This window comes from Helianthus annuus, chromosome 13 (assembly GCF_002127325.2).
Source record: "Helianthus annuus cultivar XRQ/B chromosome 13, HanXRQr2.0-SUNRISE, whole genome shotgun sequence".
NCBI classification, from domain to species: domain Eukaryota; kingdom Viridiplantae; phylum Streptophyta; class Magnoliopsida; order Asterales; family Asteraceae; genus Helianthus; species Helianthus annuus.
The window spans coordinates 28,942,129-28,958,258 of NC_035445.2; the positions used below are offsets into that span (position 1 = coordinate 28,942,129).

Consider the following 16,130-nt stretch of genomic DNA (forward strand, 5'->3'; position numbering starts at 1 on the left):
CACTATATATATGTGTTCTCATGAGCGAAATCAGGAGGGTCAGTCCTTGTATTCCATGCCGAAGTGCTGCCGGTGTGAGATTTGATTGTAATCAACGTCATATCAATACAATAAGTGATTTAAGTGAAGATTTAGCTGTTTCTACGACAATTACTTGTTTTCCGCACCTGTAATTTATCAAACTCCTCTGATCGACTCATTTGGGTCAGCATAACGATCCTACATTTTAAATCCTTGATTGAGTTTCTAAGAGTATTTTCCTACGTATGAAACAAAACAAGAAACAAATGCCAAATCCTTGTAGGATCTTCCTATATTAATGGTAAGATTCTTAGAGGATACTTAAAGTACTATTTTAAATCCTTGACTGGGTTTCTAAGAGTACTTTTCTTCGTATAAACAAAATGATGAACGTGTATTTATGTGTAGAGTTGTGTAAGTCATTTAGATAATGAAACAAGTGTAATACGATAAGAGCATGGTGGATACATCGCTGGTACTTCCTATATATAAGTGCTCTTATTGTATTACTCATCGTAGCATTATCCAAATCAATTGAGGATTTTAGGTTTTGATGAAACAAAGTACAAATGCCAAATCCTTGTAGGATCTTCCTATATTAATAGTTAGATTCTTAAAGGATACTTAAAGCACTATTTAAAATCCTTGATTGGATTTCTAAAGTGCTTTTCTTAGCGTGAAACAAAAACGATGAACGTGTATTTATGTGTAGAATTGTGTAGTGTTATAACATGGAATCTAGAGTGATTTAGATAACGAAACGAGTGTAATACGATAAGGGCATGGTGGATACGTCGCTGGTACTTCCTATATATAAGTGCTCTTATTGTATTATCATCGTAGCGTTATCCAAATCACTTGAGAATTCTATGATTAGGTAGAACAAAGTACAAATACCAAATCCTTGTAGGATCTTCCTATATAAAGAGTTAGATCCTTAAAGGATACTCAAAGTACTATTATAAATCCTTGATTGGATTTCTAAGAGTACTTCCACAAGTCCTTGGTCAAATTCTATGTAATATGTTTATGTGTGGTGTGGTGTTATAACATAGAATCTAGAGTGGTCAAGGATAATGAGGCAAGTGTAATATGATAAGGGCATGGTGTATACGCCGCTGGTACTTCCTATATATAAGTGCTTTTATCATATTAGCCTTCGCAACGTTATCCAAAATCACTTGATGATTCTGTGTTATAACGAGACAAAATACAAGAGAAACAAAGAAATAAAGTACACTTTTCAATAACACAAAAATTACTTGGTATTAATCATATTGCCATTTACAAAACCTTTTTGTCACAAGTTTTATTATCAAAACAATGTATTTCAGATACTAAACTTTTTGCCATATATTGGCTTCGAAAATCTATTTTCATTTGACAACTCACGTAGTTGTCAAAGCATTGCAATTCCAAACCTTTTTCCATTAACTTGGCCAACAAAACCTATGTCACTCACCAACTTTATTGTTGACATTTTATTTTCACATATGTTTTAGGTATTGACATTTCAAGTATGCTACACGTAGGAACGCACTCGGGCTTTAGATTGCTTCTAAATCTAAAAACAATTATACTCTTTGTGTTGTAAAACAATATTATTAATATAATAAAACTTCTAGTACCATGTGTTGTGAGCAATTTGTAACGTGACTCCCCGACGATTTCGTCACGGGTTGCTTTTACGTGGTTGGGGTGTTACAGCAAACCACCCTGAAACATCAAGGCTCTAGCTGTGTTTAAGAGATGTCTGTGTTTCCTCTCCACCACACCATTCTATTGTGGTGTATAGGAACGTGATGTTTGATGAAAAAAAAACCTTTTGACTTACAGAAAAAACTCATTTGATTGTTTACAAACTCTGGTCCATTATCACTTCTAAACACCTTAACTTTTTTCTTAAATTGTGTTGAAATGAGTTTATAAAAACTACTCAAATTCTCAAAGACGTCTGTTTTATTTGCTAAAAAAATAACACCATACAACTCTGGAATAATCTTCCACAACTGTTAGAAAATACTTATAGCCTTCATAACTTGTTATTTTATATGGACCCCACAAATCTAAGTGTATGAAATCCCCCACACACTTAGTTTTGTGTTCAATAAATGGAAATAGAACCCTAACCTGTTTAGCCCTATGACATATCTCACAAGGTCCATGTTCAACATTTTTAACATCAAGATTCTCTTTCAACACAGCCAAGACCTGATCAGAAGGATGGCCTAATCTACTATGCCACAAATTAGATTTGACAAATCTATTAAAACAAACATTCACTGAATTACCATTACTACCAACAAAATACAAACCACTATCCTGACTACCAATCACCATGACTTTCCTTGATTTGGAATCCTGTAATACACAATTGTCTTCATTAAACACAACATATATCTGATTATCTATAGCTAATCTATGAACAGACAGTAAGTTCACATTATAACCAGGAATACAGGAAACATCTTTTAAAACTATATTATCCATCAATTTTATATTACCAATTTTCATAACCTTAACACTTGTTCCATTAGGATGGCCAACTTTGAGATCAAATTCAGATGCATCAACAATGTTAAACATTTCTTTATCATTGTTAATCATATGTTGACTAGCACCAGAATCTATAATCCAACTATAGCTATTACCAAAAAACATAGAACTCGAACAACTAACAAAATTACTAATATTAACAGACTCACCTCCCAAGTTTGAGTTTTGTAAATCAGTCCCATTCTTCTCACCAACTAAACTCAACAATTTGGTTATCTGCTCAGATGTAAAAGGAAAACGAGAAGTACTTATTATTACATTAGACTTATTATTAAAATTGTTTCTTATAGATGGATTATTAGTTCTTCTTTTAAAACCTGGATGATACCCAACAACTTCAAAACATCTATCAACAGTGTGCCCTAACATATTACAATGCATGCATTTTAAGTTTGGATTAGGGCATCTAGATAATCTTCTTTTAGGATCAAAACTTAGATTAGGCTTAGATACAAAAGACACACTCTGCCCTTTAGACCCGCTACTGGGCAACCTATGTGACTCTTATCTAGAAACAATAGAGAATGCCACTTTAACTAAGGGAAATGGTTCTCTTGTTAAAAGATTTGTTCTTACAGGCTGATAAACATCATCAAGACCCATGAGAAATTGCATTAATTTTATTAGTGTAGCAAAATCATTGTAATCTTTAGCAGCTTGACAAGAACATGAAGGCAGATGAAGCATAGCATCAAATTGCTTCCACATAGTTGTCAACCTGTTATAATATTCAACAACAGTGCTACCATTTTGACAAATATTGTTAATCTTTTTTATACAAATCATATATAACAGAACCATCAACCTTATAAAAATAACTCTTTTAAATCAGTCCAAACCTCAGAAGCCAATTTAGAAAAAACTTGACCAAGAAAAAGTTCTTCAGAAATAGAATTCAATAACCAAGTTAGCACAACAGAATTACACCTATCCCACTGATTAGCCAAAACATCATCATCCTTAGAATTCTCACATTTGCCATCTATAAACCCATACTTGTTCTTGGCTTCTAAAGCAAGTTTCATAGCACTAGACCAAACAACATAATTCCCAGTCCCTTTCAATTTAATACTAACAATAGTCCATGCACTTGAGTCACTAGGATGCAAATATAAGAGACCACCGATATCAAGAGCTATTTTAGAGCTCTGATACCATGTCAAATGGTATGAAATCAACACAACACAAGAAATAACGACAAAACAGGTGACAAAACTTTATTGATTTAACACAACCCAAAAAAACCCCAAGCCAAACCCTCGATCGTACAATATGTAAGATCTATAACAACTGATACAGAATACAGGATCAATTGATAAGAATATCAGTTGATCATAGAAAGAATGAACAATAGCACAAGATCCAATCTGGATCAACAACTACAACAAGATGTTGAACAATGAAGGATACAGAGAGAACAACTAAGACTAATAATTGCTCAAATGAAACCCTAGAGATCTTTTATATCTAATCTCAAAATAAGTTCCACTTCAACCCTTCAAGTATATGCACTCCAAACTTTGCCCTTCACTTTTATCAATATACCCCTCAAACTTTTACTATGCAAACTTATAACCCTTATTAGTTATAGCAATATGTAACAAACTTTATAAAATGTAGCAACATGTTGCACTCATGAATTAGCGTATTGTCACACGGTATTTTAACAGTAAGAATCAATGAGTTGTCAAGGACATGTGTGTCTTTTATAAAATATCATATTCTTCATTGACATTGGTGTGGCTTTACTTTACTCTATTTTCTAAAAGCGAAGACGCATTTTATTCACACCCAAACCATTTACAATTTGCAGTACCAAGGGGCTAGCAAATGACAGACCCATACTATCGATGCTCACAACCCAACCCAACCCAACCCAACCCAACCCAACCCAACACCCACTCAAGACTATTAGTTCACAAGATTAACTCTCTTCTATGTGAAATTGCCTCCAATGAACCCAGCTGAATTCCCCCATATTTGATATGTTACTTACTCATAGAAAACTCATGGATTGGATTTCACCGAAGATCTCTTTGACTAGTGCGCGTTTTCCCAAGAAAATCCAACCGTTTCTGGACCACCATATTGCCCAGCGCCCAACCGTGATTATGGTTTGTACTAATTGCTTTTTGTTTCCGTTCAGGTTCATGTTCGTGTGAACCCTTAGTAGGTCTCGGTCAGGAAACACAAAGATGGGGAGATACCACACCAATGCTCACTTTTTTTCCATACTACCGCTGCAATTATACATGATGTAATGTCACACCCGCCAAGCGGAAGCGTGCGAGTGTAATCAAAAAGGTTTTCGTAGCATATGTTTAAGCAAACACTTACATGATATAAAACCGAACGTTTACAATCCCAAACACAAGGATTCTAATACAAACCTACACTAAAGGCTAACATGAGACTCTTCCAAAGTTCGGTATCCTAGCATGCATGCAAACTCAAATGTAATCTCCCGCTTGGGTTTAACACCTGAAAAATATGCTTAAAACGTCAACATATTGTTGGTGAGTTCATATGTGTATTTCATTAGATGAAAACCCATTTTCATGAAAAAACATTTGTATGAAAATCTTAAAAACCAATTGAAGAACACTTCACAAATCATTTTCATGTAAGACATTGTATGAAAATCCAGTAACCATTCGAGGTCCCACCTCACAAAACATTTTAACGCAAAACAATTGTATGAAAATCTACCACCAATTCGAGGTCCCACCTCATAAACCATTTTCATGTATAACATTGTATGAAAATCTATTACCAAATCGAGGTCCCACCTCATAACCCGATCTCATGCGAAACAATTATATGAAAATTTATAAACCTTTGCCCAAAGCACTTGAACCCCGCCCCTATGGGAAATCACTTGACGACACAAATACTTTTCTCTGAACATTATGAAATCACATAAATATATATGAAACTAAAGTGTACGTGTAGCCAAATAAATGTACGATGGTCAAATTTAAGCCTAGCTAGGACACTGACGTATGTGCCAACATAAGCCTGTAACCAAACCATGATAAACGTTGCCTTGCCACAACGTGCATCATGATGATGCCCAACAAATTTCGGACGCAATTGCACTCCCACAGAACCACAATTGACCAAGAGCGGGGATTGTTAATCCTAATAGATATATTCGATTGTGCAGCAGTCACACTGACTAATGGTTACTAAATACCAACACAAGGACTTCCCGAACTCAAACCAACTAAACTTATGTGCACATAATTGATCTATTGTTTGACTCTATTCTCCCATAACTAAGACGCCGTCCGCGTAGATGAGGTGCGATAATAATGGACCCGTTCCGGTTTCCCGGCAACGGCGATGTATTTCTAGAGTTGTTTGATTTTTGAAATAAAAAACTGAAGAGTTAAGAGCTCACTTTTTTCTTATAGGAATCAAATGACTTCGTAGGCTTAAAGTAAAGAGTATATTTTTCCTTAGATAATTTATGATATCAAAAGTCGACTCGCTCTGTGGTAATTTACGTGATAGAAATAACAAAAGTCATTTGATTAGATTAGTAGAAGATTTGAACACTAAATGTGGGATATTAACACGATAAACCCAAAATATTCTAGTGATGGACTCAATCCGGCAAAAGAAATCAGTCCCGACTAAATAAACTTAATAGATATACGAAGACGAGAGAAATTGTGACCCTTTAGAAAAATTCCCCAGTCCGCAAATTATAATTTTTTGTCGAGTAAATATTCTAGTTATATATGAAGAGATTATCCCAACAAAACTAAACCATAAAAGCAACTGCAATGAGAAGCAATTCAAATGATGCTAATAATTAACACGATCAAATCGACATCCATACATTCATACGGTGTACTGTTTTTTACTACACAAAACGGAAAGGATTATCGATCAATTCGAGTACTATTCAAGAACAAGTTGTACTCAATGCAGTTTTTCTTGTACACTGCCGTTACCCTTGCTGGACCTTGCAGGGGCCACTTTTGCAGGTGTTGAACGTTCCGCTTGAGAAAACTGAATCAAGATTTGCATTAAAAAGGTAACAATCCCCAACCCGGCTGCAGTGAATGTGAGACCCTTCCATGATGATAAAAGATTAGACCATTGCAAGAACTTGAAGGTCCCGAATACAAGCAGACATGCCCAAGAAACAACCACCTATTGCATACACAAATATTCGGGTTATGTTTTAGGTTTTATGTGTGGAATAAATAAGTTGAAACTGAAACGGGTCAAATGGGTCGAGTTGTTTAATGTTGCTAAACTGCAATTTTAATGTGTAAATTAGGGGTGTGAATTTCTGACATGACACGAACCCAACACCATATTCATGGGTTTCGGTTTAGTCTAAACGGGTTCGGGTCAGTTTCAGGTTGAACCCGCGAACCTGTTTAGCTAAACGGGTTGAGTTCGGGTCAGCCCGGTCGGATTGGCATGTTGACCCGTTTAACCCATTTATATTATCTTATATTTTCTTTTATACAATACCTTTTATGTCATAAATTAGATTGAGTGTGTATTTTATGCCATAATTATAACTTAAAAAGAGAAATTGACATCAGATTTTATAATTTAAACGTGATCGTATTACATGCGTCTGTATTTTTTTGTCCTAATTTTAATAGTAGTATATTATTTGCAGAAAAAAATAAAAAAATTCGGGTTGAACGGATCGTGTTCGAGTCAACCTGCGAATATTCAGGTCGTGTGCGGGTTCATATGTATTATGACACGATTTTCGGGTTCGGGTCGTGTTCGGGTTCATCTAAAATTTTCGGGTTCGGATCGGGTCGTGTTCGGGTCAACCCTAGACTGTAAATACCTTTAAAAACCGTTGAAACCAACCGACCCACCCAAACCTAGGTGAGTCGGTCAGTTTGGCCATCTGAGATCCAGATGTTCGCTGGACGGTGTTCACGGTTTGGCAATTTAACGGTTTGGTTTGATTCAAAAAACTAAAAGAAACTAATGCATATAACCTACTATATGCATACCACACATTAATTATAACATAATAGACACAGCATTTAGGTCAACACGGGCTGTTTTGACCCGAAGAAACATATACGTTACCCGTCCTGACCATTTTGCCACCTGTAATTATAGCGGTGATTCTTACCACAAGAGATTTCAGTGGTCGGCCGATATCAACGAGTTCTGAATCAGGAAAGGAGTCTGCTATTTTATGCTGGTCTAGTAAATCATCCTGTAGATATAAACAGTAGAGGGAGCATAAATAAGGACGAACAATAGAAACTTGAAAATATTCAGTAATCTATAACATATAGTGAATACATACAATTACAGAAACTAAAAGTATAACACGTACCTTGGTAACAAAAATATCTTTACACCATTGTGCAACACCTTCGTCGGTTTCTGGCAGATCCTTCATTAAATGGCGCTTAACTCTCACATCAATCTGCAAAAGAAGGAACATGTCAAACGGGGACCATTTGACTCGTACGATGATACGAGTAAAATGAGTTGCCCGGTTTGTATTTTAACACATACAAACTCCTAAATAGATGTAATTTTTTTTCCAAAAATGAAATATTATCTTTTCTTCATGTATAATAAAACAGAAAATTGATGATATAATTAATTGGCCAAATTGAACACATGTTGCACAATTATACATCAGTTAAATTTGATACTGTCATCCTCCTAATTTATCTACTTTAATCATTGAATTCGACAATGTCGTCTTCCTAATCTATCTAATTTAATTAATATTCAAATGTATCCTTATATTTATACTCATAACTATCTTCATTTTTAATTTTAAATCTTAAATCATTTTCTACATAGTTTCTTAAATTATACTACAAAAACAACATAGTAACATAGTAATATAAATTACTAAAAATGGTCAAGAAAGTGTTTCGGGTCAACCTGACCAAACTAGAATTACACTTTACATAGCCAAAACTTAACGATGAAAAAGTCTTACCGCAGAAGACTGGCCTTTAAAGAGCCCAAGCATTGTTGGAGGGGTTTTATTTTTGGGGATAGCAACCGTCATATCTATAATTGCAGGAGCATATGATCTCATCTCACTCACCGAAGCAACAAACCCCTGAAAAAACATATTAACAATCTAAAATGAATAAATATGACTTTTATAGTGATAATGTGATATTATGAAATTTAGAAGGATATATAATAACAATAATAAAAGTAACGCTGGTCGCATCATAATCTTACCTTTGTTCTTGGAATTAATACATTTCTAGGAACAGGTAATCCCGTTGAAGATGCATATTCTTGAGCTGCTAAAAGCTTTGCATTAGTAAATCGAGTCCCTTCAACAAAAAGGGCCAACCAAAAGGGTTGAGGGTAGTCTTTTAGGCGTTGAAGACCTGCCTGTAATACACATATTCAAAATGTGAAAAAACACACACACACTAAATAACCTAAGTTAAGTAAATAAGTGTGATAATAATAACACCTTTAGGGTACTTTCATCTTTCGCCCACCTTCTCTCGAGAAAAAGATACTCCGAAAACCACATTGACCAACCTATGACCTGCATGTGTTCGATAGTTTTATCATTGTGAATTGTAATATTATTCTTAAAATAGTATCTTCTCGACCTATAATTACATAATCAAAGATTAAACAGAGGCATACTAGCAAAGATTACATTTTTTGTTCAATGAACCAAAAAAAAAAAATTTGAAAAGGAACTGCATAATATTAAAAAGAATTATTATTTAGTTTATTTGAATACTTACAGGAAGAAACTTCGATGATTTCTTCATGACAGCCAATGTGCTACCAAGACAGCCTGATCTCTGTTGCAGCACAATTAAATAATATTAGCAAAGAGCATAGCCTTTACTGAGATGGCAATGACAAATGCACAAATAAATAAGGAAAATTTCATTAACTTTATCCTTCCAAAAGTTCAAAATTCCAAATAATATCATTAACTTTAGTCTGTTTCACTAAATAAATTAACCAAAAAAACAACGTTAATACTGTGAATTATTTTGATGCGTGATATTATCTTTGTTAGCTGTGCATTTAGTAAAAGGATATAATATGAAATCGCGCGAATAATAATTAAACATCAATAAGGGGTATATCGGATAATCACCTGAGCAAACACCCATCCAATGAGCCAATCAATGTCACTTCTATGATTAGCTATCACAAGCGCGTGTTCCTTACCTGAAAACTATGGTTAGCCAATGTGCAAAAATAATATTCTTCACTAAACAGACGAAAGTAACATGTTACAAAATCAGTATCCAGCTTACCCATCATATTTAGTGTTTCAGGATCTGTGTATAGGTTAACCTGCAGCAATAGGACGCCAGAAACTTTAATAAGACTTATTAAAAGATAACGTACATATATGTGTGCATGTGCGTACGCGTGTACGCACTATGATATAATATGTCCACAAACTAATTCAAACAGGAATCGATTAGCTCATATTAGAAGGAAACATAAGCAGAAATAACATGTATAACAGTTCTTTTAACATGTATCGGTTTTAAAAAAATGAGATATCTATAGGTAGTTATTAATTAAAAGATGCGGAACATAGTAAAAAATGTAACGGCTACAAAAAGTAAGCATGCATCTTATGAGATATGGTAAAAGAAGATATTAACCTATATATTACAAGTAAATAAAATGGCACTAGTTGCCGATTTGCAGCTAGCCAACAAGAGATTTAGCGGCGAGGTCCTTATGATGTTCCCAATTACTTAAGAAGTGCTTTTGTAAACACTAGGTTATCGACTTATTGCATTCTTTGAAAAGCTGAATACCATTGGATAAAAGAAAGTGTTCATGCTTATTGTTTATTTTAGTGTGAAAAAGTTGCTTTCAATCATTTTGGGATTGCTAGTTTCGAACTGATCAGTCTTGTGCAATCAAAAGGATGCTACCATAGGTACACCACCTGACGTCATCATAGGTGCCGGGCAGTATGACAGGGTAAAAATGGTCATACAGGCCGTATGACACTTTAGTGGCGTGCGCTGTCACATAAGTCATTTCTGTGTCAGTTTAACACATCACACGGCCTGCATGATGTGTCATTAAAACACGTAATACGACCTGTATGACCATTTTTCACATGTCATACGGCCCGTATACAGGCAGTATGAAAAAGCGATGGGTGTGGGGATAGTGTTACATAAGAAAATCTATCAATCACTGAATCCACCATTGAATCAAGTAGTTGATTTAGCCCCAAACTTCCCGAAAGCATCATTTTTTTAATCACAAATACAGTAGAAACTCATAATCAATGAAATCAGTAAACATAACAGAGCCCTAATTTACTTCAAATGCATGAAGATATGCATAAACAAATTAACAATCAGTATTATAAAAAAAATCAATAAAATCAACCTCATAACCACTGAAATCAGTAAACATAACAGAGCATAATATACTTCATATCAATGAACACATGCAGAAACTAATAAACAATTGAATAAAATATATAAAAAAATTCAATAAACTTAACCTCTCCTAAACTCGTAATCAGTAACCATAACAGAGCCCTAATTTACTTCATATACATAAACACATGCATAAACTAATCAATAACAAAAAAAAAAAAAAAAAAAAAAAACTTTAATTATAACATAGCCCTAATTTACTTCATATACATGATCACATGCATAAACTAATCAGCAATCAAATTAAATAATAAAACGATTAAAATGAAGCTGACCTTAACTCCAGACCACCAATCAACGATCCACACAAGCTCCAGCCACAAGAGCTCGGCTACCTGTCTGTTAATTCTCCTAAACAAGCTCTTCGAGAATGGCCGTATTGTTACAAATATAAGTGCCTGTAGAACGTAGAGAGAGAGAGAGACAGTGTTGTTGTATAAGTTTAAAAGAGTGAATTGTTGTGAAGAAATGATGGAACCTGAAGGAGAGTGACGATGAGACCGGAGACGAAGAAGAGGACGCCGATAGGAAGGATGATGACAGCTGCTGCTGAGATTGCCATGCCGGACGCACTCGAACTCTCTCTGTGTGAGAGAGAGAGAGAGAGGGATATATAGAGAGAGAGAAAGTAAACGTTTGCGTGAAATTATGAATTTAGATATACCAGAAGGAAGGGTGTCCAAGTGTCTTAATTTGTCCTCTCCCTAATTACTATTATTACTATATATTAAATTATTATTATTATTATTATTATTATTATTATTATTATTATTATTATTATTATTATTATTATTATTATTATTATTATTATTATTATTATTATTATTATTATTATTATTATTATTAGAGTTAAATGCTTGTTGGTTCCTGTGGTTTTCAAAAATTGCAGACTTGGTCCTAGTGGTTTACTAATTGCACGCGTGGTCCCAAAACTTGTCAAAAATGAACTCGGTTGGTCCCCAACCCTAACATCAGTTAAATTTCTCAGTTAAGTCCATGTTAAATGACCAAAATACCCATCTTCATCACCAACCTCTGCAATTTTTGAAAACCAAAATACCCATCTTCATCACATTCGCCACTTCTCACTTCCGCCACCATCTCACCCACCACCACCATCTCACCTCCGCCACTTCGCCACTTCTCACCTCCGCCACCTCTGCAATCGAGACAAAAGTAATGTAAAATTATGAATCAGGACACAAATTGGCATTGTTTTTTTGAGAAAACTAGTGTAGATGATTGATTGCTGCTGTCAATGAAACAGATCTACCATACGTTGAATTTAAATATTGACATTTGATGTTGATTTATTTCTATATATTCTGAAAATTAGTATAATGTTTTATATCATGCTCCTGAAATTTCAGTTACTAATAAGCTAAACAGTTCGTGTGAGTTTAACATAGAATCGTGTATAGTTTGGATAAAATTTATGTCCGGTTAGGTTGAAATGTTACAATTAAAATGAATTTTTTCTATATGATCACCAATTGGAATTTGAGAACAAATTTTCTGGCAAATTGGTTTGCGATTCGGTGCTCTTATCATCACGAGGTTTATGTGTATTAAGTAGCAATGCACCTATTTTTTGATTGTGTGAATTCTCTTTCTACGGCAATTTTGCTATTTTTTGATGGTGGCGGTGGGTGAGATGATGGCGGAGGTGAGAAGTGGCGAAGGTGATGAAGATGGGTATTTTGGTTTTTAAAAATTGCAGAGGTTGGTGATGAAGATGGGTATTTTGGTCATTTAACATGGACTTAACTGAGAAATTTAACTGATGTTAGGGTTGGGGACCAACCAAGTTCATTTTTGACAAGTTTTGGGACCACGCGTGTAATTAGTAAACTACTAAGACCAAGTCTGTAATTTTTGAAAACCACAAGGACCAACCAAGCATTTAACTCTTATTATTATTATTATTATTATTATTATTGAGTATACGAAGTTTAATTTCGCTAGGAAGGATAAGAAGCAATAAGAGGATGACATGTGACAAAGATGAAAAAACATAAGGAGGAGCATTTTGGTCAAAACTCACCATCTTAAAAAAAACCCAGCATCTGCAATTCATTCCTCTTCCCCGTATACTCAAATCCACCATTTTCAAAACTATAAACTACCACATCACAACCAACACCACCACCTCCTCCTCCACCACCACCACCACTACCACCTACGATCGCCACCATCTTGCCGGAAACTAGATCTGAAACCACCACCACCTTCAACCACCTGTTGGGTTTTTCAGATCTTACACTATCATTCCACCATCCACCGCCACCGCTCCACCGCCACCAGTTTCCCCATGGTGTATCAGAGTTTTTTTTCGGCCCACCATCGTTAATCAGAGTTCTTTTGTAAGTTGTGTTATTTTTTATTTTCATTGCGTTTTAGTTATGAAACCTCAATTGCGTTTTTCACTTCATTATGTTTTAGTTAGAGTTCTTTTCATTTTTGTTCTTCTGGATGTTAAAGCAGAGACATGACCATGCTAAAATAGAAGCATGATCATGTTGGAACAAAGGCATGACCACATTAAAACTCATTGCATTTTAGAACCTGCAGTGCAAAGAACATGATCATGCTTAGACAGAGGCATGATCATGTTGGAACTAAGGCATACCCATGTTAAAACTACACTGCTTTTTAGAACCTGCAGTGCAAAATATTGATTTTGGTTTTATTGCGTCTTACAACCTGGAGTGTAAAAAACATGATCATGCTAAAATAGAAGCATGGTCATGTTGGAACAAAAGCATGACCATGTTAAAACATAAACATGGCCATGTTAAAACTTCATTGCTTTTTAGAACCTGCAGTGCAAAATATTGATTTTTAGTTTTATTGCGTTTTACAAGCAAAGAACATGATCATGCTAAAATAGAAGCATGATCATGTTGGAACAAAAGCATGACCATGTTAAAACATAAACATGGCCATGTTAAAACTCCATTGCTTTTTAGAACTTACAGTGCAAAATATTGATTTTGGTTTTCATTGCGTTTTACAACCTGAGGTGCAAAGAACATGATCATGCCAAAACAGAAGCATGGTCATGTTGGAACAAAATAATGACCATGTTAAAACATAAACATGGCCATGTTAAAACTCATTGCTTTTTAGAACCTACAGTGCAAAATATTGATTTTTGGTTTCATTGCGTTTTGCAACCAAAGAACATGATCATGCTAAAATAGAAGCATGGTCATGTTGGAACAAAAGCATGACCATGTTAAAACATAAACATGGTCATGTTAAAACTCCATTGATTTTTAGAACCTACAATGCAAAATATTGATTTTTGGTTTCATTGCGTTTTACAAGCAAAGAACATGATCATGCTAAAATAGAAGCATGGTCAGGTTGGAACAAAAGCATGGCCATGTTAAAACATAAACATGGCCATGTTAAAACTCCATTTCTTTTTAGAGCCTACAGTGCAAAATATTGATTTTTGCTTTCATTGCGTTTTACAACCTGGGGTGCAAAGAACATGATCATGCCAAAATAGAAGCATGGTCATGTTGGAACAAAAGCATGACCATGTTAAAACATGAACATGGCCATGTTAAAACTTCATTGTTTTTTAGAATCTGTAGTGCAAAATCTTGATTTTGGGTTTCATTGCGTTTTAGAACTGCAATGTAAAAGAACATCAAAGAACATGATCATGTTAAAAGGGAAGCATGATCATGTTGGAGCAAAGACATGACCATGTTAAAACATAAGCATGACCATGTTCAAACATAAACATGACAATGTTAAAACCCATTGCGTTTTTAGAACCTGGATGTTGGAACAGAGGCATGACCATGTTAAAACAAAGGCATGACCTTTGTTAAACAAAGGCATGACCTTGTTAAAACAAAAACATGGTCATGTTAAAACAAAGGCATGGCCATGTTAAAAGAGAAACATGACTATGTGAAACCCATTGCGTTTTAGGTACGTTTTCTTCAGAATTTGAGTGCAGAGAACATGGTCATGTTAAAACATAAACATAATCATGTTAGAATAGAGGCATGGCCATGTTAAAACATAATCACGGCCATATGAAACCCGATTGCGTTTTAGAACCTGGGTTATAGTGTCTTGTTCTATCCACTGTGTTTTACGAATCTAGGTTTTCGAATTTTTTTTTCAAAAGTATAGCAATAGTGTGCTCGTTTTAAAGATAAAAAACGCTCGTTTTTATGGTGCAATTTTTATAAAAAAAATATTGTCGTATGAAAAAGTTATTAACGTTTTAAAAACGATGGGAATTGGAGGAGAGAGAAACTATTGTCTTGGATTGACTAGAATACCCCTAAACAAACTCACGCGCCTCTTTTCTTCCCTTCAATTTCCCTGATTTAATCTTAGCCCTTGATTAATTAAATGGATGGTCAAGATCACTTCCTAGCCTTCTTAGCCAAATAAACTTCCTATTGTATCTCCACCCTAATAATGTATTAACCAATAATACTAATTATTATTTCAGTTGGATAAGTTTGGTGTTAACCAATACTGGTATCGAAAATACAGGTACGGTCCGGTTCATTATCGGTACATGAAGGTACAAATCGGCACCAGCCTGATATAGAAAACGCCAAAAGTCGTTACTGGATTGAGTTTGAAAATCTTTTAGTTCGGGAAATTTGGTACTGCTACACGGTACCATTTGCTCATCCCTGATTATGGGTGTTGTACAAAAACAATGGTATCGTACAACTTTTTCTTCTTGATTTTCTTCAACTTTTAATGATTTCTTTTTTTAGTTTCAGGTGTAACACCCCGTGTTACCGAATGTCAAAGTCAAAAGTCAAGATTGACTTCTTTGACTGTAAATAGACTAACTACGGTGTTTTGATGTCTATTTTATGTTTGTGATTACGTTAGATGTATTATGTGGAGTATATGCTAAAATCGAATTAATCGAAGTCTATTTATCAATACGAACCGCTTTACGATTGTGAATGATAGGAAGTAACAATGCGATAAAGTCAATTAACCAATAATCGAGCTAATCAAATCGTCATCAACCTCGAGACTCGAATTATGCGAATTCCGGTGTTGATATACGTGTGTGTGTGCCTTATGTGTTACTTGTGCATGCTTACTTTATGTTATGTGCGG

General features: G+C 34.8%; 2 protein-coding genes across 2 annotated transcripts; both read right to left on the minus strand.

The window, feature by feature from the left end:
• Nucleotides 1-1,088: 1,088 nt before the first annotated feature.
• Nucleotides 1,089-4,420, minus strand: LOC110900632. Its single transcript, XM_035982156.1, has 7 exons — nt 4,394-4,420; nt 3,397-3,725; nt 3,154-3,295; nt 2,727-2,793; nt 2,539-2,648; nt 2,152-2,382; nt 1,089-1,211 (listed from the first exon to the last, which is right to left on the minus strand). Exons 1-7 carry the CDS (start codon nt 4,418-4,420, stop codon nt 1,089-1,091), a joined length of 1,029 nt encoding a protein of 342 aa, XP_035838049.1.
• Nucleotides 4,421-6,369: 1,949 nt separating this feature from the next.
• LOC110897582 (1-acyl-sn-glycerol-3-phosphate acyltransferase 2) lies at nt 6,370-11,669 on the minus strand. Its single transcript, XM_022144350.2, has 11 exons — nt 11,488-11,669; nt 11,285-11,407; nt 9,849-9,888; nt 9,686-9,759; nt 9,321-9,380; nt 9,035-9,112; nt 8,791-8,949; nt 8,537-8,662; nt 7,913-8,005; nt 7,703-7,789; nt 6,370-6,741 (listed from the first exon to the last, which is right to left on the minus strand). The coding sequence occupies exons 1-11, from the start codon at nt 11,569-11,571 to the stop codon at nt 6,508-6,510; spliced, it is 1,158 nt and encodes a 385-aa protein (XP_022000042.1). The 5' UTR covers nt 11,572-11,669; the 3' UTR covers nt 6,370-6,507.
• Between the last annotated feature and the right edge of the window lie 4,461 nt (nt 11,670-16,130).